This window comes from Ammospiza nelsoni, chromosome 3 (assembly GCF_027579445.1).
Source record: "Ammospiza nelsoni isolate bAmmNel1 chromosome 3, bAmmNel1.pri, whole genome shotgun sequence".
Taxonomy (NCBI): domain Eukaryota; kingdom Metazoa; phylum Chordata; class Aves; order Passeriformes; family Passerellidae; genus Ammospiza; species Ammospiza nelsoni.
The window spans coordinates 57,555,079-57,577,247 of NC_080635.1; the positions used below are offsets into that span (position 1 = coordinate 57,555,079).

Consider the following 22,169-nt stretch of genomic DNA (forward strand, 5'->3'; position numbering starts at 1 on the left):
TGTGAGAGCTCCTGAATCCCTGGGTGGACCTGGCAAGATGAGCCCAGAAATGAAAGGAAAAAGTTGAGATGAGTATACAGATGTGTACTTTTATATTCTTCCATTTCCAGAACGGAAAACAAATTTACTATTTTCGGATAGTCTTATGTGTCAGAGTTATTAAAAATGTGCAGTATTTTGAAGATGTGGGTACTCTTACTACTTATTTTTCTGTTTGTATGTAAGGATGAGAGTGTAGCTGTCGGGTGTTGTTGCAGATTTCTCCTAATTCACTGCAAACAAACCAGAACATTTAATCTGTCTCCCACATAAGCAGGGAGAGTCAGCAAGCTTTGGATCTTGGCAGCAGTCCATTGAGGGGCCACTTAGACTAAGTGTGGTATATTTTGAGAACTCCTAAAGTAAACCTCAACTTGAAAGCAGTAGTTTAGTACTCAACCAGCCCTGTTCACTCGGACTGAACAAAATTGTCGAACCTACCACTATCCCACCAGGGATTTTTTTTTTTGTAGATGGGTTTTGTTGGTTTTTTTTTTTTTTTTTTTTTTCAGTTCCCAGTCCCCTCACAGACCTTCCCCTAGAGGGCACATCAGTCCTGGAAAAATGCAACGTACCATGACCAGCATGCAGGACAGTTGCCCTTTCCTTACTGTCTTAGTTGGGTGACGTGTTTTTTTAATCAATTTACAAAATAGTTCAGAGTGGTGCCAGCCCAGAGTAGCACTCCTCTGAAAGGTATGTGACCTGTGATTTGGGAAAACCATGTGCATGCTAAAGCAGAAACACAAAAGCTTTAACTTAAAGACTTGATAACTCCAGCTCCATAAAGCAGCAGAAACTGTGGCAGTTACTGTGCTCAAGATTTGCACTATTTGTAGAATTCCATTAACATGATGGTGATACTTCTTTCCTGTTGCTTTATAACTTTACAGAAATCAGCCAAGTTTTGAAGCAGTACCAACACTTTCAGGCTTAACCATGCATTTGTGGCAGCTGTTTGGAGCAGCTAAATCTCCTTGTGGCTGTTGCAGGTGCTTGGTTTCCAGTTTCATAAGGAGGGATGCAAAGAGCACACGCAAACAGCTGCCAAGTTTCCATCTGCAGCATAATTCCTACTGTGCTTATGCACTAAGGGCGAACTACTGTGTTTCTTGTCTGTCCTATTTTTTTTCCCAGAAGAAGCTAACTTCTGTCTTGAACATCACTTCTTCTTGAACTATGCTAATGGAGGGGCCAGGTGATATCAAAACCAGACAAGTTTGTCTACACCTGTTTGAATTTGAATACTTGCTCTTCTCTGTGCAGTCACCACTCCTGTGCTAATCCTAACAGTTTCCTGCTCAGCCATGGGTGGCAATCCCCTGCCACCCACAAAGTACTAGAACAAAAAAAACCCAAAACAAAAACCAACCAACCAAACAAAAAACCAAAAAACACCCAACAACAACAAAAAAAACCCAAAACAAAACAAAAAGTTTGAGCAGTGTTCCTGTTACCTTGAGCTGGTGTGGTGTGTACCACACTGCACTGCTGGGTGGTGAAGTTTGGTTTGGTGTTTTTACAAGGCAAAGTCAGTGTTAGAAATGTTCCTTTTATCACTGCTGTTCCTGTCACAGAGCAGCATCTGAGTAACTTGGATCTCATTAAACACATGCTGTTTCCTTAGGGCAGGAGGAGGGGGGGAGCCCCAGCTTTTCTCCCTCACTCTAACAACTCCAGCTGAACACAGGTAATTCTGATCACTCAGATGATAACTGTGCTCAGTCTACTGTCAGGTAGTTAACAGATGTGAGGTTTTTTTCCTATTCATTCTTTTGACAAACCATTTCTGTAAGTAAGAACAATGAAAAGCTAAGAAACAGACAGTGTCCTGAGCCTGAAATGTTTGGCAAACCACTGTTACACCTAACTAGAAATGCACACATGAACACAGTCTAATAAACAATTTAATTGTTTATTTGAAAAATGTTAACAGTACAAACTGGCATGAGCAGACTGGGCCTACTCAGCAATAGTAAGCCAGTATTTCTGTAGAATTTAATGGAATTTTAATTTTACTTTTGGGACCTGATAGAGTACTGCTGTCACAGATACAAAAAGCAAGCTGGTTACAACTGCTAACAATTTTTATGAGTGGAAGGGACCATAAAAATGTAAAGTGCTTGAAATATAAACCTTCTGTTCAAATTTTTGTTTTGCATATACAAAATGTCAGATCTTTTGAGTAACACAAATGTTTGGTAGTGGTATCTTCCTGGCAAGACACACTCGACCCTATGAGACCTGGAACCAGGTGGGGCAGCTTTACTTAGGTTTGCAGGCACAGCTGATATTTGCAGTATTTCCTCATATTTTTTAAAAGAATGCTACCTTAAGGACACCCTGAATTTCATCATCTTGTTAGTCAGGACAGCTGACTTGGTTTATGGGCATGAAGGCAGCCAGCATCCTGTCTGAGGTGTGGAAAAGTGACTTCACAGAAGTTAAAACCAATGGTAGCCCTCAGGGTGGAAAGCTGCTCTATTTTGAAACTTCTGAAAAGGCAGCTGTTCTACTTTGAAGCTTCTGAAAAGGCTGCTTGTTATGGAGAGGCACAAGGAAGTCAGCTTTGGGCCTCAGCCTGAGTGGCCTTTTATCAATTAATCAACTGACTTAGTTTTCTTAGCAGGAAAGAAACAAGGTATTAAGATCAGGTGCCAAATATCAGATCAACTAAAAGTGTGTTTTTAAAAACCAGTAACTCCAAAGTAAATAGTGTATTAAGTACATGCTTTCTCATCTAAATTATTTTTCCTGTCTGAAAGGTCTGAAGGCAGGCTGATGGTAGTCACAGGTACAAAGCCAACTTGATCCAGGAGAAGGATGCCCCTGAAAGGTAAGGTTACCTGGCATTAGAAAACAATACACAAAACAATTCTGTGTTCTAAAAATTAGACTTATTCTTAAACTCCCCAAACTTAGTTTAAATCAATGCATCAACTAAGTATTATTACTCTCATAATATCTCTTATATGAAGCTGCAAGGAAAAATGCTTCTAGAATGTAGTGGCTGTGGTTTCTGAGGGCTCCCTTTGCCCAGTTTCTACATCTGAAATGTCAGCAATGCAGGCTCAGCTGCTCAGTTTCACAGTAGCTTAAAACTGTTTGCTGTCAGGACCTGTAGCTGATTCTCCAGGACTCAGCAACAGCCTCCAGTTTTATCAGTAGAATGGCACTGAAGACTTGGGATGAGGTCTCAACTCACATCTGCAACTATCATTCACCAGATGAGATGTTCTGCTCATTCTGACTGGCTTACAATCCTGAGTTAAACCTTTACCATTCTTTAGAGGACCACTTTACACAGGTAGCAAGAAAATAACTGTGTGGTTTAGGGGTTGTTTTTTTGGGGGGTTTAGTTTGGTTTTTTTTAATGGATGGGGCAGTTCAATTTCTTTACACACTCTTAACAAGGCATGAGCAAGCCCCATGTTCCTCATCTGGAAGAGAAATTACTGCAAGGTGGTTCCTCTGCTCCATACTGACCTCTCCTACAGACAGGTTATCATCCACTTTGCTGAACAGTTTTTTGGGATTAGAATTTTCTTCCCAGTTCCACTTAGTTCAGTTTCATACATGGCAGTGTTAAGCTACTTACTGCCAGTGGTAAGCTGCTTACTGCTGGGGAAAGTACAAAGTGTTTCTCCACTGTCTCTGCTCTAACCAGGGCACTCCCATCTGACAGCACAGTGTGAAATGCCAGGGGAAGCACTGCCTCGTTTTTCACTGCAGTTTCCAACCTTCCTGATCTTCCAACCCTCCATTTTCCTGGTTTGTCAGAAGGACCAAGAACACCTGAGTGGATACATAAATTAATGCATGCAGGGCCACTCAGAGGCACAGCTCATCAGCTGCATTTGAAGCCATCAGCTGTGCCTGGGGCTGATGAAGCACGCTGCCCTCTCAGTCGCTTCCCATGGAACAGGAAGTTCCAAGGGACAGCTCCTGTAGAGCTGACTTAGGTTGCTTTAAAGTCCATGTCCTTGTCCATTCCAGCACTAAATCTACACTGATTTGTGACTTGCAGTTACTAATTCATCTTTCTGCCCCTTGCTCTGAGACCTTACTCTCCCAAAAATTGTTAGTGTTGCTGCTAACACAGCAAGTGGATGCAGCCTCTTACCAACTATGCCAGCACCAGTCACTCTGGCCTGGAAGCTGCCTACAGAGGTAGGTTCCCCCCCCCCCTTGGAGAATTCCCAAGCAAATTTGCAAAGCCAAATTTAAGGCCTTTCTACTGTAAAACTCCAACATAGTAGGAGTATGAAAAGACTTGGAGATGTTGAAATTGTTTAGACCTAGTTTCTACCCTCCTTTCTTGGAACTATGTTAATGGCATCTCACAATGTAGTCCTTAAAAGACTTGATAAAAATCTGGCAGTATGACAGCTCAGCTAAAGACATTTCCAATGAAATACTTTCCCATGTCTCTCTGAAATGCCTATGTGTCAGAAGTGCACTTGGAATGGAAAGTTACCAGTAGCTTTCTCGTTGAATTCTTGCTACAACTATCCTATAGAATGAGCCTGCTTCTCGGAAGATTCTTTTAGTCAATATTTTGCCTTTATCAAAGCAAAAAAAGAATTACAAATATTACTTACTTATTTTCACATGAAGGGAGAATCAGCTTTAAGACTTTGATAATGAGAGCTGCTCCAACAACTCCAACAACAACAACTTCCATGAAACTAAACAAGATAGGTAGAGATTGAAACCAGAATCTGCACAACCCTTTTCTCAAGTCTTCCACCCACTGGCACATCACCTACAAAACAGATAAAAACACAAAGATGGCAAAACAAAGCAACTGCTGAGTTTTGGGTTTTTTGGTTTTTTTTTAGCTACTGCTAAATCACATTACGTGGTGATAATTTTACTTAAACATACGTAAAAGCATGGTGGAATCGACTGGTGGCTCAGCTATCTTTATTGTTCAAAGTTTGAAACCGGTGAAGGTTTAGGTCTTTGTTCATTAAAGGCCCCTTTGGAAAATGAAGGACACTTGAACAGAGTGGTTGTAACTGTGTTTTGGCCACAGAGGAGGGCATAAAATCCAGCCTTTCCTAAGCTGACACTGAACTTCTCCAGCGGTTACTGTGTTTCCTACAGCAGGTGAGACCAGTGATCCATTTCTCAGAGGGGTAAGCACTTGGGCAGAGTCAGGAGAAAATGGTGGAATTCAAAGCTAAGCAATATTTGAAATTGTCATAAATGCTTAGCCTGGCATAATGTAAATGTCACAACTGACTATTGTGAAGAATCTGTGTGGTCAGAACGTGGCAAGACTTAGAAGCCCAGTGGATTCCTACTGGACTTGTCACTGCTGACAGTGGTTGATTTATTTGGGGTTTGTCTGCAAAAATCCACTGGTCTTAGTGGTTGTCTATCTTTAAATAATTGTATTTATATAATAATAATTATACTAATAATTTAAGCAAGCAAACAAACAGCAAAAGCACCTTGTAAGAAGATGGAGGTTCTGTCCTAAGAGGGGTCTCTGGTAACTTGCCAGGTAATGTCTCTTCATCCACTGTAGTTTCTACTTGCTGGATGAGGTACTGACTGGTAGTCTGCAGTGGATCTTGAGTATCTGAAGAAGGAGAGCTAGATTTAGGGCAGAGTTTGCTTTTTGTTCAACCCACTCTGAACGAAAATAAAGACATGCTAGAGACATGTTTCTCTTCAGAGGGTATAGATCTCACACATTTACAGCAGGAACACAGAAGGCTTTTTTTTTTTACTTGAGCAATGAACTTGATAAGAAGCAGAAACAGTGTTACAATGCAGCCTTTAGCTGCGCCCTTAGCTGTAAATTTCACCTGTCATCAGATTAAAGGGTGATGGACTAGATTAAAATATTCTACTCCAATTAAATCCTTGACAGTTTTTGATTAGACAAAACTGAAATAAAATTAAGGCATCAAGTAACTTCTATTGCTTTTAAGTTGTTCAAGTTTAATAACAGAAAACTGTTCTGTGGTTTGGAATTGACCCAGACAGGTATTTCCTCTACAGTTTTCTCTTTCATTCTCAGGAAAAAGGGGGAGCTGTAGAGAAACTTCCATCGCAGATTTGAGAGAGAAATTTACTCCTGTCAGATGTCTGGATTGCAGGCTGCCAAGTATCAAGTACTTCAAAGGAGAACAGATTTGAAAACAAACAAATATATCTAATATAAAGAGTTGAATTTAGGTGTTCAAAAAAAATAAAAACCAAGACCTATAAAATAGAACCCATCCCTGTTAATGAAGAAACTCTTTCACTATGTAGAACAAGGGATAAATGATGCTCTCTTACCCTGTAAAGTGATACTTTGAATATGGATGAAAATGCTACTTAAGAGCTGAGAGATACCTTTTCCTGAGAGGGTGGGCAGTGTAAATAACACGTCGTTGTCCCTTGGCATGGAGTACAGCATGCTCTCCTTCAAAGGGACCGTGTAGTTGGAATGTCTAAGTACTCTCAGGTCCTTTACTAAAATATCTATTTCTGTTACTTCTTCCTGCTGGACCTACAAAAGATGCAAACATGACATTACTGAGTTTAAAGCAAGACTGAAGCAGCCTGGCAGAGGCCAACAGTACATCCCAGAAAACTCCGGGCCACTAAGATGTACACCCAGAGCTGTTATAACATGAACTGGTATTCTTTGTTTTCACATATCACACTTCTGTAGACTATGCCACATCAGAAAATATGCTGAACAGACTGGGTCTTGCTCCCTGCAAAAGCACATGGTAGTCATTCCATGGGCTTTTTTAATCACTTACATGGTACATCACTGTCCTCTTGCAGGGAGGCATTTTAGGGCATGGAAAACTCAGATTTGTAGTGAAAGCACTTGTAAACAGTGAAATTCTTGCTAAGGCAAGACTGACATTTCTGCTTTTGCCGGAACATTGCTTGTTTTCAACAAGTGCAAACCAAGTGTCCTGTTTGAACTCCTTGTCTCCAACCAAGAGACATGCACTTGACAGATGGACCAGGCATTGTGTGTGGCACTGGCTGGATGCTTGCACTCTAGAAATGCTGCCAATGGCTCAATATCCAAATGGAGATCAGTGACAAGGGGTGTCCTCAGGGATGGTATTTGCACTGCTGCTGTGTAACAACTTTGCTGGTACGACAGACAGTGAGACCGAGTGCACCCTCAGCAAGTTTGCTGATGACACCGTGTGGTGAGCCTGCTGAAGGGAAGAGATGCCATCCAGCAGCAGCTGAACAGGCCTGAGAGGTGAACCCCTCATGAAGTTCAGCAGGCCAAGTGCAAGGTGCTGTGCGTGGGATGGGGCAAGTTCCAAGCACAAGTACAGGCTGGGCAGCAAATGGATAAAGAGCAGCCTTAGAGAAAAGGAATTGGGAATGCTGGTGGATGAAAAGCTCAACATGACCTAGGAATGTGCACCCACATTCCAGAAAGCAAACTCTGTCCTGGAGCTGCAGCAAGAGCAGTGTGGCCAGAAGGTTGAGGGAGGTGATTCTGCTCCTCTGCCATGTTTATGTGAGACTGCTTTTGACTTAAAGGAACAATCAAGAAAACAGCATTGGCTTTCTGCTTGTTTTTACTAGGTCCCTATGAAAATCTGAATTGCACTGTGGTGTCTAGTTTGAGGCCTGAAATACAAAATGCCATTGTTGCGTAACAACTGAATCAAACCACAATTCTTAGGCTATTAGCAGTGGCATAAAGACCTCACTGGAAAAGCTGAAGACCTTTCAGTGGGGCTTTCCACTAACAGACTAAGATTCTGACATGATACAGATCCCTGTAAAAACTACTGTATGCTGACCATGCAATTAATCAAGGATCAATGGTATTATGATTATTATCCTTTAAAGAAAGAAAAAGGCAGCAGAACACAAGCCACCTTCAAAAAAGCCTGGCTACATGTAAGATGCAGACATGCAGAAACAGAAATATGACACAGAAATAAGCCAGTTGCTGGCTTCAACAGCTGGATCTTTTCTACAGAATCTCTTTAGTTAGTAAATCAACTACACCATACAGGCGATTTTGGGAACTCAGTTCTGCACATTTCGACCTCAGCTAGAATTGCAGCCCCTCACACTGACTGCTATTTGTGCAAATAGTTAGAATCAGAGGGGTGGAGGTGCTTGTTCATCTCAAAATCCATGTTCATTATCAAGATTCAAATTGTCTTACATGCAAAGTCTTCTAAGACTAAGCTCTCAGGTGTTGTGGGCTTTCACAGTAAGCCCACTTGCCATAAGAGTTTCCTGCTGCAAGCTGTTCCCCATGCTACCTGCTTGAAACCTTTTGTTAGCTTGGAATAAACAATGGGGAAAACCTCAAGATGCAGAATGAGCCTACACCCCTTTTGTTAGTTTTGTACATTATTTTATAAATCAGCTCTTGCTTGTGAGTCTGGCTTTGCTTGCACAAGTTCACTTATTCAAAGTGCATGCGATATAGTTAATGACAATTATTAAAATATGAAAAGAAGCATTAAAACATGAAGTTTCCTCATGAGACACCCCCACTGTTATGCTGCCAACTCTGCTGTTGTCTCCCTCAGTACAGTGTTAGTTAACATTAATTATATACTTTGTGTTCTAATCATCAACCAGATACATGTAAACCTTGTAATCCCTGGGAACTACTTGCCTCTCCTAAATTAAAAAAAAGCAGAATGTTGTAGCAGGGCTTTTTTTACCTGTTTCCCATCAATTTCTGTCACTTCTTCCTGAATGACAATCAGCTGCAAATCAGAAGTGGATGCCAAAGGCCACTCGTGAACCATGATTCGAACACTGACGGTTCCCAGGTGCTGCTGCTCCGGTAAATTATCCAAGCTTCTGTTCTCCACTGTTAACACACAATGTCATGATTTTCAAAGAGAAACCACCTCAGTCAGAAAGCAGTACCCAGCCATAGAGAAAAGAGGTGCAGCTCTGACCCAGATGCCTCTGCACAAGCAGCACCTGAATGGAGAAGTCAGAGTACCACGAGCATCACACCAGAGATGCCAGAACAGGTGTGCTATGCTGATGTCCTTAACACTTCCAGCAGCTGCTTTTACCACCAGCAGTAATCTGGGCAACAGCTAAAACAGGTGCCATGATTTTTTTACCAGTATATCACCAAATCAGACCCAGAGCAGGTCTCATAACACAGCAGAGCTGTACAATCCCCTGACTCAGGGATTGTACTCACATCCCTGCCTTTGAGGTTTGCATTTAAGCACTCTAAGCAGAGCTTTTGGGCTTGGTTACTGCTGTATTCTTATTTCAGTTGTCCAAAGGAGTTCATAAGAGTAATGCCCCAGCCTCACCAGCCACCTGTGTAAACATCTTCATTTGCACAACATTCCCCTTCCTCTGAATACAGAAACAAATATGGTCTTTTCCATGCACACTGCATCTCCTGCTCAAGATGAGTGCCAGTTCCCTCCTACGTATTTTTCCGTCCCCCTCTCTGTTTTCACATGTGACTGTGGTGACACCTCAACCTCTCTTCCTACCCAAAAGCTTTCAGCTATTTCAACAACTTAATATTCTGCAAGTACAGACAAAATTGCCTTTCTACCCTGGTTGTTTCTGCATAGTCTCAGTATCCCTCTCCCAGGTACCACACCTCTGCTTCAGGTGAGGGCATGCTAGAACTGAAGTCTGGAATAGCACAAGAGTTGAGGTGGGGGATCTCTCCAGCATGCAGATACCAAGAGACATGAACTGAGACCAAACCATCCCTGCTGCTAAGCCACTGGTGCTGTGTGTGTGTCACTTGCAGCTCTGAAACTGTCAGGTCATGTGGGATAAGGCTCAACTTGGGTCTCTCAGTCACACAGTAACTACTCAGTGTGTCCACTACTTTTATGCTGTGATCCCTGTCCTCATAAAGCCATTTTTCTTATTTAAAATATAGAAAAATACTTTCTGGCATAATTTAGTAATGTATTCAATTGCCAAAATAAGTGGCAGAAGGACAGTTCCCTGCAGGTGTGAGCCAGGGCACTAACCTGGTTGCAGAATGTTTTCTGACTTGGAGCAGCAAGCATGCACTGCAGGCCCAAAGCCTCTGAGATGCCAAACAGCTGGAGCTCCCAGTGTTCCCAGCTTTTCCCATGTGTCAGGCTGTTCAATCACCTCTACATTCACAGGAGTGACACATACACTTCCAAAACTGACACTTGGGGGAACTTCAAGTGGGGATGTAGGTGCCAAGAATGATCTGACAATGATGTCAGAGTATGTGGTCTCCAATATTCAAAAGCATGACAATTAAGGTCAAGTTTTGTTTTTGTATACACTCAGGAGCATTTTCCCCTCTATCTAAAAATATCTTGATATTTCTTTGGCATTTTACAAACACTACCTGAATCTATTGTCAATAATTTAGTAACTAAACAGTATAAACATTACATTACAGGTAGCAGAGAGAGGTACCATGCTGGGGACTCAGACCCAAACATGGAGATAAAGAGCTCCAGGTTTCTAGCTCCCAAGTCCAAGCAGTATTTTCATCAATGTTTCAGATTCAAAACCAGTCACTGCAAGTGCTACAACTATGATCTGGGAAATTAATAGGAACTACAGAAGAGTGCTCAGGAGCTCTCAGAATCAGTCAATAAAATCATACCTATTTTTCTGGAGTGAGTTATTTTGCAAGTAAATGACATTTTGCCATGGTTTTGTACCAGTAAAAGAGAATTTCATTACTGCTCTCCCTCTCCAGAAAAGAAATACTGTCAAATTAATAACTGATCGTGCTTGGGAAAGAAGGGTTCAAGCAACAAGGTCACAGCTCAGAGAAGCAATTTCAAAAAGTGTTAGTATTCTCTAAGAGCCTGATGAGGATGACCTCAGGTATCAACCTAGAGACTGACTGCATCTCATGCAGCAGAAGATTGTTCTCAATACAACAGAAGCTTAAATAATGGTCCTTGTTTAATTGATTATACAATATGCTCTGTGGATCTCCAAAAAAAATCACACAGTACTTTCTGTTTTTTCACAAAAAAAATCTAGCATTGAATCAGTGGAAAAACAGCAGGTTCAAGACAATTTGAAATCATTAACTACTGCAGTCATTAAAGTTCAGTATTTGTGCTATAATATCCTATCCAGCAGAAACTTGTTGGTCCAACAGACAGAGAAGGGATGTCCTTAAAAAATCTTCCTAACAACAATTCATACTTTTGTTATTGAATCTCCTTCTGGATATATGCCAACCAACCTAGGGACACAGCCATTAGCAGGGTGGGGTTGCATCCTTCTGTTTACATTGTCTAGCTTGTAGTGCAAAACATGCTTTTGAAAAGATGGGCAGGGTCTGGATTTCAGATTAGACCATTTACACACAAGCCTGTTAATGTGACTCGAGATGAAGGCAGTAACATTTTTTTGATCCATTTTAATACCAAAATTGTTCTACCTTGGGAAATGTTTTGTTTCCACAATGCTCTGGTTTACAAAATACAGAACACATAGCCATTGTAAGCTTTGGTTACTGTACAACAGGGAAGCCAAATACCCCAGGGGAGGGAGGAAAATTTAAAAAAAAAGAAAAGAGAATACTCACATATTATTGTTTGGCATGTTATGTGGGCAACCCCGCTTTTCATAGGAAAGTCATTTAGATATACTTGTCCATTAACATAGGTGATGTTAAAAAGAACCTGAAAGAAAGACAGCCAGGATGAGTGCATGTTTCCTGCCCCTGTGCTGCAATCCTGCTCTCAGAGAGACACACTCCATACTGACTGATGTCAGAATAAAGGATGTACTTGCAGCTGCTGCAGACTTTGTTTTGCTGCATATTAATTCACTGAATAAAGAGAAAAACCAGACAAACCTGTACTTTGTGCAGTTCTCCACTGGTGTTCAGGATCATAACACCAACCCTAATTGCTTCCTGGAAAAAAAAAAACAAACAGAAGAGATGTAAGTTTGCGAAAACACATGAACCATTGCAACTTTCTTGTCCTGTCCTGGCAGAATGACTTCTTACTAAGCCCAGAGCACATTCCCAGTCTTTCTATCCAGCAGACAGAAGGAAAAGAAATATGCTTTCTTGTTTCATGTAAGGAACAGTCTGGTTTTTTCACACCTCTTTTTAGTAAAGAGGATTGATGAGAAAGAATGACATCTGCATTCCCCTATGTATAGTTTGTGGGTTTTTGTAATAAAGATAACAATAATCACTTGTTTCACACGGATATAATGGCAGTCTCTCATATCAGCTGAAAAATAATAGACCACAAAAAGTAAAAATCAGATTCTCTGTAAATGTTTTTAAGCACTTCAGTTGGTCTTCAAAGTGAAGCTAGTCTATACTACAGAACGTTCAGTTTTGTCAGCAGAAATTCTTTTTCTTTGGTTATGATTCCCAAATTATGACACATGGGACACCTCCTCACAGAAAAGGGAGATTTGCTTCTTTATTCAAACCCTAATTGCTGCAATTTATTGAATCACTCATTCTGTCCTCTTATTTCTCCCTTGTAATTTCAGGGGCTGCTTTGCAAATGAGACCTTAAGTGTCCCAGGTCTGTCCCTGAAAAAAACTACATACAAAAATCAAATCTTGCTTGCACATAGCCAAAAGTAATGACTGCCACACTGCCTTCCTCAGACACCTCTTAAAAATAATGTTAAGCTCTGTATTTGGCCTGTGGAAACCTTAAATCATTACAACTTCATTTCATTAACACCTGGATATGGCACTTAATGCTATGGTCTAGTTAGCTGGGTGGTGGTCAGTCAAAGGCTGGACTTGATCTTAGAGGTCTTTCCCAACCTAAATGATTTGGTGATTCTGAGGATCCATTTTCCTCTGGAAAACACCTCCATACCTTCAGCATCTTCTTTAGCTCTGTAGTTGAGTCATTGTTTCACAACCAACAGTTAAAAAGTGAGTCATGTCTCAATAAAAAGTCACACAGGCTCAGAATTTAAAATAAATTAAAAACGTAAATACACAGTAAGACTTAATTTTGTATTTTTACACAACACTAGATTTCCAGTCAGAAAATATGTGAAATATACAATACCTAACATAATACAGCCCAGTTCAGGAACAGAAAACTCTGAAGCGTGACAAGAATGTCAAAAAATCATTGAAACAATAGGTGTTAATTACCATCTCCAAGTAGCCAGAACTGTCAAAAACTGAAAAACAACCTCCAAGTCTGATTCAGCTTGAATTTGGCATCATGAGAAGAATGGTTCCAGACCTAGCACAGAAAACTTTTTGGTTCAAAGTGACTTGGAAATACTTCAGACCCATTTGGCATATCAGTAGGAAAACTCTGGCCACTGAGACCAAAGTGAAATCTCTTCCTCAGTGCTCCTTCTATGAAACAGGTTTTTATACTGACTTTTCTTCAAAACTTTAATCCTAGCTATTCAAAGGAAATTAAAATTACCAAATTAGTCAGACAAGTGAACTCTGTAACTGCAAATACAAACTGGATTATCAGTATAAACACAGGATATATTCTATCCTGTCTTCCTGTAATTTCCTCAAACCACTCATTTCCTTCTCATATTTTAAGAATTGTGTATATTAATAATAAAAATCCACCAAACTTTTAGATCTTTTAGCTCTTAGCATTCAGAGCTCTAAGTCTTTTACACTCTCAAACTGTTAAACAGATTACCAAAACTTTGTTCCTAGGTTTTTCTGTTTTCTGGGAATTCAAAGGGCACAGAAGATGGATTTTACTGGCAGTCTTAACAGTCCCTCATTTTTTAAGCCATGAATTACATCTGAGGGTTTTTTACACAGAAAATATTTCACAATCTTCTTTCGACATCTACAAAGAGACTCACTGAGATTACAAGAAAAAGGAAATGACTGATGAAAAATAGGAAAATCCCCTCCTTTTCTTTTTCTTTTAAATCAAATGCTTTATTTGAAAGTGAAGGCATGAAGGAAGCTAGATATGCTCAACAATTGACTGTTAAATGTACAAAGTTAGCTATACATACAATGATTAATTTCCTTCAAAACAGCTGTCAGCTCTGTTGACACAGTATCCACAAGCACTGTTATGAATTCTGGAACATACTGAAAACTTGCACTTGAAGAACATGTTACATGTTTAAGAAATGAAATATTTCAGTGGATCACTTCTGTGCTGTCAAAGGTTCAAAAAACAGATTGCAAGGTGCAGACAAAAATAAGACAGTTTAACCACTCGCTGCCTCTGCCACTGAAAGAAAGAGTGCAGATCTCTCCTGCCCATTATCCTTCTCTCTCACCCATCCCAAGTCAGTGAGTTAATTTAGCCATTAAATTGGAACAAAAACTTTCCCTTTTTTGTCAGACCATTTTTCTGTCAGTTGAACAAGCAAGGAAGAGCTGGACAAGCACAAGAGATCCAAGAACACAGCTGGGAAGAATGAGCTGGGCTCCTTGTTCTGATGCACACAGATCTTCAGACTGCCTCTGCTGCGTGATCCATCCGTCCTTGCAGCACCTCCTTGGCAGACATCTGTCCTCACCACCATCTCAGGTGATAGTGATGCATCTCCTTAATGCTACAGATTCATAAAGCTCCTCAGTAACTCAGAGCAATGATCAGTATTCCCCTACAGCAGCTGCATCATGACCTTTGCAATTTTGTGTTCACACACAACAGAGAACTCATGCTGTTGCTACTCCTGGGACTAGTCTGTTCACATCCAGATCCAACAAATTCTACTGAGATCTTCCCATACTCTGTACATCCATTCTACTCAGTTGTCATACGCTCTCATTTTGCAATCTATGAACAGGTTGTTCATTACTCTTCTTATCTTCCCACAGAAAACAGCAGTGCTCCAGCTCAGTCTTAACCCTTCCTTGAAGGTGGGTTTCACATTGCTGTCTTTCCATGGCTTCCCATGGTGTCTCCTGCAGTACCACACTCAAAACTCAATGGGTCCTGCTGTGGCCAATCTTCCTGACCCTACATATACCCCATAACAAAATCTACAGGATGGCAAAAACAACAAGATGCATGCCAACTGCGATGGAAAGCTGGGCAGGAGTGCTGGGGAAAGGAAGCAGCAGCTCACAGGAGAACAGAGCACCATCCCAGCTAAGCCACTTTCACCCACAGCAGGGAAGAAGGGATGCACAGCACTGCCCCTATTATCACAGGCCTGATTGGTACCCCTTCAATATCTGCATGTTGTTAAGTGCTCAAGAGCCATGAGTTGTTTATGCCGCCTAAAGGGGAGGGAAACAGATGTGGCAGGTCAACAGCTCTTGCACCAGTCTTTCAGGATGAAATGCCTGGTCTGACAAGCCACACTTGCTAGAAAGTGCTCCAGTGATAACTCAAATCCCCATCTTTCCAGTCCTAGGGCTGAAGACACACACACTTACAGAACATCCTTTAAGTTCAACAGAGGAATTTTTTTTTTATGTTACCATAATAAAATTCACAGCCTGAGGGTGAAGGGGAAGAAAGTGTTTTATAGTGCTTCGTAGATATGTCTTGTGGTTATGTACTTCAGCAAATAACTCCACATCCCTTATTTTGTAAAGGAATAGTAAGCCAATCCTGCAGTAACAAAGCCACTGAGAGCAGAACACGGGAACTCTGCCACAGTCCATACTATTGCCCTGTCAATTTCTGGAGAAGCCTCAACTGTGAGTGTAAAACTTGGCTGTACAACTTACAATACACTTTTCAGTATTAACATGCAAGTATCACGCAAGTTTCAGACAGGCCTGTAATTTAAAAGGTCCTGAATTCACTGGGATATTTGAAAAAGCAGTGCTTTGACAGAGCTAGAATGAAATTACAACGCCAAGAAGCAATTCAAGTCCCTAAGAATTGGGGTGTGCTTCCAGCTTACCACTGACCCCATTCCATACTTTGCAGCCCCTTGTCCCCTCCTGTGCTGGTAAATGCCTTCACACAAAACTCCAATGTGCACGAACAACGGCCCTATCATTCTAAATGCTCTTATAGGATGTAAATGTCTCTCCTGAGTTTTCCTATGATTTCTCATCCCTGTTTTAGTACTCCAGCAGTGATATTTAGAGTGGTAATGGCCACAGAACCTGCAAAGAGGACAGCAAATATAAGTCATTCTGTTTTAGGACAGTTAGGCAGCAGCTCTAACAGTGTGATGGCACAGGTTATAGTGAACTAGTGAATTTCTGTGAGCTTGGATCTGCAGAAGTAAGCAGGTAGTGATCAGTTTCTGTTCCTTTTCTCTTCCACTGTGTGCTACAACAGAATCCAGGACTGGTAACTGGGGCAGTATAATCGTAATAGCAGCAGAACAAAAAGGGGGAAAGATGTTAGCAAAGAATATAAAGCATCTGGCAAAAGTTAAAAGGGAATATTCATTAATTCTCAAAGACTAACACCATACAAATCTACAGAGAATATTTCACCTAATATTGCTTTGTAAAAAAATGCCGCAAAAGAAAAAGTGGATGGGTCCAATCACGCAGGAACTTCAAACAGATCTGATTATCTGATTAAAGAACGGGAAAAAACTTTATCCACAGGCAGTGAACACCTGATGGGGTGCACTGTAGAGTTTCTCCCAGTACAGGGTAACTGCTCAGTCCTACCCAGCTGCATCAGTCACACAAAGCCCATCAGGATTCTGCTGCTGGCAGCCGGCCCACTTGAAACACAGCTGTTCTCCATTGAGGCTCTCCAAACAAGGCTCCTTCTGCTCCAAGGCCTGCGGGGAGCCAAGTGGGCAGCCCTGGGAACAGATGGCACAATGCCTTACAAGATGGCCAGCTGTACAGAGACTTGAAAGAAAGACAATCCCCTCACAGCCTTTACACAGGCACTGCTGATATCCCGTCTGCGACTGAAAAATGTCAGGTTGCCAAACAGGTAAAAAATAGACAAAACCAATAACCTGTTTCTAAATTTGAGAAGAGATTATGGGAAAAGCAGTGTCTGAATAGACAAACAAAACTACCACACAAGCTCACACCACTTGAGTCCTGCACTCACATGGACAACTGGCTCCAAGCAGTGTAACTATATATTGCAATCCAGGGGTCCATGATCCATGCTTCACATAACTCATTTGTAAGAATCAAAACAGAACTATGCTGTAGAGTCTTAACTGCAATCAGGCATAACTGAATTGAGAAGTAACCATGGTAAAAGCTTGACATGACAAGATAGAATTTCACAAGTTTGCAGGATTATAATTTGTCCCTCACATTTTAGAAAACTTTTGTACAAAATTTTCTCCATTAAGATTTGGCATTATTAAACTGCATGACAGTATTTAGGGTAAGATAACAACATTCAGTATTTTCTTAACTAGCTGAAGCTGAACTCTTTCTTAATATAATAATCTGACATGATGCTTTTGCTTTACTTTGCTTTTCTAAAGAAGCACATTTACTTTCATTCCTTCCTTGTTTTACAATGATCTTATTATAAAATGGTTTAGCCTTCCCTTTCCCCTATGTGCGTTACTAGAATTAATTGCCTTTGTATCCTCTCTATTAAACCCACTCATACTATGATATTTTATCATGAGTTTTAAAGGTGAATACTCAGTCTCAAATCATAGAGACACAGTTGCATCATACTGCTTTCATTTAATCAAATATACATCGGAAGATGATGTCAGCTCTTTTAGGCACAAAGTTCTCATGTGCCAGGCTGCTAACAGAGAAACTGACATAAAGTGAGGGAAGAAACATTCCAGCACACTGCTATTTACAAGCATCTTCTTTGATTAAAATACATTGTACTCACTGCATCAAATGGTTGATGCAGTGAAGATTATTTCCTGCTGTTGTGAAATGACCCATCCACACAGAGGTTTCTTGCAGGCAATAAATAATATAAACTTTTTTTTTTTTTTCCAGGCAAGTGAACTAAACTAAAAAGAAAAAAAAATCTGGTAGGCAAGTATGTTATTTAGAAAGAACTCTGCTAGCCTAAATTATCAAGAGGTAAACAGAATAAGCAAATAACATGGTGTTAGCACTGCTTTCAGCCAGTTCCTATCAGCACACTAAAAAAATACTCTAAAGCACAAAACCTTATTCCTGACCTTGCACCAGAAACATTACTTTAATGTGAAAGTCAGTTGTCCTATTGCATCATTCCCTTTAAATTTTTTTAAAGAAAAAAAAAGCCCAAAACAACAACAATCACCTCCAAATTTTGTCTAAAATCAATCAATTTTTAGTCCAGTTTTGCATATCCAAATTTTATGAGGAGAACTAAAAACCAGAACAGACATGCTAATGTTAAAAAAAGAGTCCAGATTTCAAAACAGCTTTTTTAAGAAATTACAAGTATTGCACAACAGTTGAGGCGTTCACATTCCAAAAGAGCTGAACAGAAGCATTTCAGCCTTACAAAATGCTATTCCAGTATCTCAAGGTTTTTCCTCAGTCTTTCCACTATGGTTCTTGTAACACCACTGCCATCAGCACAGAGGTAAACTTTGACACCAGCTTTAATCCCCACATGGAAGAGTTAACAAAATGTGAAGCTGTTAGTAGAGTGCAGCCAGTGGGCTCACAGAGTTGTAAAGCACACTTGTGGTGCCCAGCCAAAGCAAAGCTCACCATGTTGATGCTGCCTGCTCCAACCAGTCTGCAGTCCCAAGCCATCCTGAGGAAACACCACAGTTAATCTGACCCTATACCCACTATCACTGAGACCATAGCTTCTGAAGGCAGCATGGCATTCCCACTCTGCCCACTCCCACTGCCAAGGCACTTCTGTTCCTAGCAGGCCACCAAAAAACAGCTCAGTGTCAAAAAAAATTGACTCTTCTACTCAAAATTTTCTCCAGATACACTGTTCCTTTTGCATCAAAACTGGTCCTATATGTACAAAACTAAATAGTGCAGGAGAAAACATGGGTTTTTATTTTGCTAAGTTTAACATTTAAAAAGAAAAAAAGCATTAAAGATTTGTGTGGCCCTTTTTGACTCTTAGAAGAAATTTTCTGCATATACTTAGGCCACCAGACCCATATAAAGCTAAAAGTGCAGATACTTCCAAACTAGCAAATCATGAGCTCACAAGACCACCTGAGCAGTAGGGCACAAATGGACAAACTCAACCCCACTAACAGCACAGCTGTGCCCATAAGGCACTACAGTTCCTAAGTCAAGCCCTACTCACACTCCAAAACATACCTGTTCTATCTCTGACCCCAAGCTGCCTCACATGGCACTGCTCCAGCACCCCTGTGCTGCTCACGCTGTCACATCCCAAGACAGCTGACACAAATGTGCCTCCGTGTCCTTTAAAACTGCCAGCAGTGACAAAGAACTTTAATACTATCAAGCTGTAGTTTCAGTGTGAAGTGTAACAGTTTCTGGGTAGAAGGTGAGCAAGAGCACAAGCCTGCATTACACTGTCACTTCATGAGCCTTCTGGCAAATTCAAGGCAGCACTCCCTTTCTCAGAGGGACAGGCAAAGTACCCAAATACTGAGCTCCCTCTGCTCTCTTTAGCACACCTCACTCCAGGCATTCAGGCACTTTTGTAGGAGTCTGAAGATCTAGATCCCCTGATCTAGAAATCAGAGCTAAGGAGGTCTCTCTTCAGAAGCTCATAAGGAGAAGCAGGAACCAGGAAGTGAGGCCAGGAATGAATCCTGCTTCGCAACACAGGATGTGCCAGCTCAGGGCCTCTGCCAGGCTTTTTGGAAATGTTTCACTTTATTACACTAATAAATAAGTAACTCTGGAGGGAAAAAAGACATAATAAATTTACTCAGGTAACTGGTCAGTAACTTCACATTGGCTAGACAAGTTGACTACAAACCTTCCCTCTGTGATCTTACATCTTGAGTTCACAATTATACCAATTTTAGAGGATGTATCTGATCATGATTCAAGCTCAGGCAGAAGTGCCCAGCTCTTCTGTAATTCTAGAAGTCAGAACTCACCTGGTGCTGTGGCAAATCTTTTTATTCCCACTGTAAAGCTCTCCTAAGTAGCACCCAAAATATTCCTTCCACTCTTTTTAAAAGCCACCAAATTTAAAACTGATGTCACCAAGATACAGCATAGATATTGGAACAGAAAAACAAGCAACACAATGCCCTGTGTGTTTATAGATATACACCAATACATCAAAGAGATATACACTCCTCCTCTTGGTTCGAATCACGAGCAGGCTAAGCACAAGTGTTGACCTAATGCAGCGCGTACCTCTACGGCACCGAACCATGGAGATGTACGGAGACAAGCCTGAAAACAGAACATAAACGCATCTACATTGCACAGGAGTGACCACCTTCCCCCTCAGACCTGTCAGATACGGCACATCGAATCCTATACGGACGAAGCAGCAAAGGGACAGGGGAAGCCCTGTCTGCCCGCGGCAGGGTCGGGCTCACCCCTGGGAGGGAGCGGGGTACGGGCCGGGACCGGGGCAGGGGCAGGAGCAGGGAGAGGGACAGGAACAGGGAGAGGGACAGGGAAAGTGGCAGTGGCAGGGCAGGGCTGGCCCCGGCGGTACCTGTCCCAGCGGCGCGGCCGGGCCCAGCAGAGCGGCGGCCAGAGGCGGCAGCAGCAGCGACAGCGGCAGCAGCAGCAGCTCCCGACGACCCAACGCCGCCTCCATCTTGCGACCCGGGAATTAAAAGCAAGTGAAACATCAACAGGCGGGGCAGGGAGGAAGCGGGGGAGGCGGCGAGAGGGGGCCGGCCCTGCCTCGGCCCTGCCCCTGTCCCTATCACCGTCCCTGCCCCTGTCACCGTCCCTGCTCCTGGCCGGGCAGCTCCCTGTCTCCGGGAGCTCCCGAGCTCGGCCTTGCGGCATTAAGCGCGAGTACGGAGCTGCAGGAGCCTGCAGGAGCCCCTCACTCTGAATAGGCGAACGCAGCCTTTGAAAGCACGAAGGGAGGTACCCGTACAGACAGCGTTAGGAATTGCAGCTGTTTGGGAAATGTCGTGAGGCACCTGCTGCTGTCAGCTGCTCTGCGTGGGGAGGGTCGTGGGGCCGGAGCAATACCGGGCTGCAGGAAAGGGTTCTGGAAAGCAAAAAGAGGCAGAGTACTCCAGGAAGGGCAGAAAGAGTCATCGGAAAGGAGGAAAGCACAAGATAAAGTTCTCAAGAGCTAGAGGTCATCGTCCTAAAGAAGAGGTAGCAGAGGGAAACTTAGTAGTGGCAGTCGAAACCATGGAAGTCTCAGGCAAAGGTGAAGAAAAGCTGGACCACCAAGTTCTCAGTGGATTTGAAGATAACAAGTGTTTTATTTGCAACAAGAAGGATTGCCATTACCTATTAGCAAAAAATGGTAATCATGGCAAATGTATGAACGCCTTGTCTAGGGAGGTTTTAATACTGCCATAAATTAACTGTCCTGTTGAAGCAATGTTTAGCCTGATTTTATATTGCTCCATGACTCCCTATTGGTTGATAATGAACATGAATCATAAAAGCCACAGAAACTTCTTGTTTTGTATGCAGTTTGCATTTGTGAGACACTGATACAAACATCTGGCACAAGGAACAAGGTGTTGGAAAATGAGGCCTAAGAGACTCGTATATTGCGAAGTATGTTTCACACACTTCCACGAAACCCTCAAATATGTAATCCCTAAGCACATTTATCATCAGCAGTTCCTACTGTTTTAGAGATCACAAAAAACCAGAGCTGACTAATTGCCTTTGTAATATCCACAGATAGCAGTAACAGAAGAAGGGATAAAACCTGACATTTTAATTTCCACCGCCTCTCTTCACTATCACCTAGTTTTCCTAATTTCTCGCCTACTCATCCTCAAGATTTTTTTTTTTTAAATCTGTTGTGTTTGGTAAATGGAAAAGCAATAGGTAAAGGATCTGTTCACTGTGCAGCCTCATAAGGCAGAGAACCATGAGGTAAGTGAGCTCCCCAGCAGGGCGTTCTGCTGCCTCTCCTGATGGCTGCAGGAGCATGTGCAGGATACGAGGGCTGCCAGGATTCTGCTCTTGTCAGTGCTTGCAGTCATTTGCATGTGCTGGTGGGAGGAAATTTAAATAGCCGAAATTCCTGAGTATGAGTTGCATTCTCTGGAACTCAGAGTGGGGGTTGCGTCCCAGCAGGAGAATAGTACAGTGTTTTTTGTAATAGAGTCAGTACCTGGAATATTTACAAAATGTACCAGAGGCATAATAATTAATGTTATCAGGGTATGTTAAAATGGAGGGAAGCAAAGATCCC

General features: G+C 41.8%; 1 protein-coding gene across 1 annotated transcript; it reads right to left on the reverse strand.

The window, feature by feature from the left end:
- Positions 1-1,935: 1,935 nt before the first annotated feature.
- Positions 1,936-20,652, reverse strand: GINM1 (glycosylated integral membrane protein 1). Its single transcript, XM_059467877.1, has 8 exons — positions 20,481-20,652; positions 11,855-11,914; positions 11,582-11,678; positions 8,715-8,866; positions 6,394-6,550; positions 5,499-5,629; positions 4,641-4,804; positions 1,936-2,868 (listed from the first exon to the last, which is right to left on the reverse strand). Exons 1-8 carry the CDS (start codon positions 20,583-20,585, stop codon positions 2,760-2,762), a joined length of 975 nt encoding a protein of 324 aa, XP_059323860.1. The 5' UTR covers positions 20,586-20,652; the 3' UTR covers positions 1,936-2,759.
- Positions 20,653-22,169: the final 1,517 nt, after the last annotated feature.

What these genes read in the sequence shown, in the direction of transcription:
- GINM1 (XM_059467877.1), bottom strand. Translation starts at nt 20,585, where the DNA reads ATGGAGGCGGCGTTGGGTCGTCGGGAGCTGCTGCTGCTGCCGCTGTCG. An exon ending in GAGAACTGCACAAAGTACAG is followed by an intron (nt 11,679 to 11,854) that starts GTTTGTCTGGTT and finishes TCTTTCTTTCAG; the next exon opens with GTTCTTTTTAACATCACCTA. An exon ending in GCCCACCCTCTCAGGAAAAG is followed by an intron (nt 5,630 to 6,393) that starts GTATCTCTCAGC and finishes CTCCTTCTTCAG; the next exon opens with ATACTCAAGATCCACTGCAG.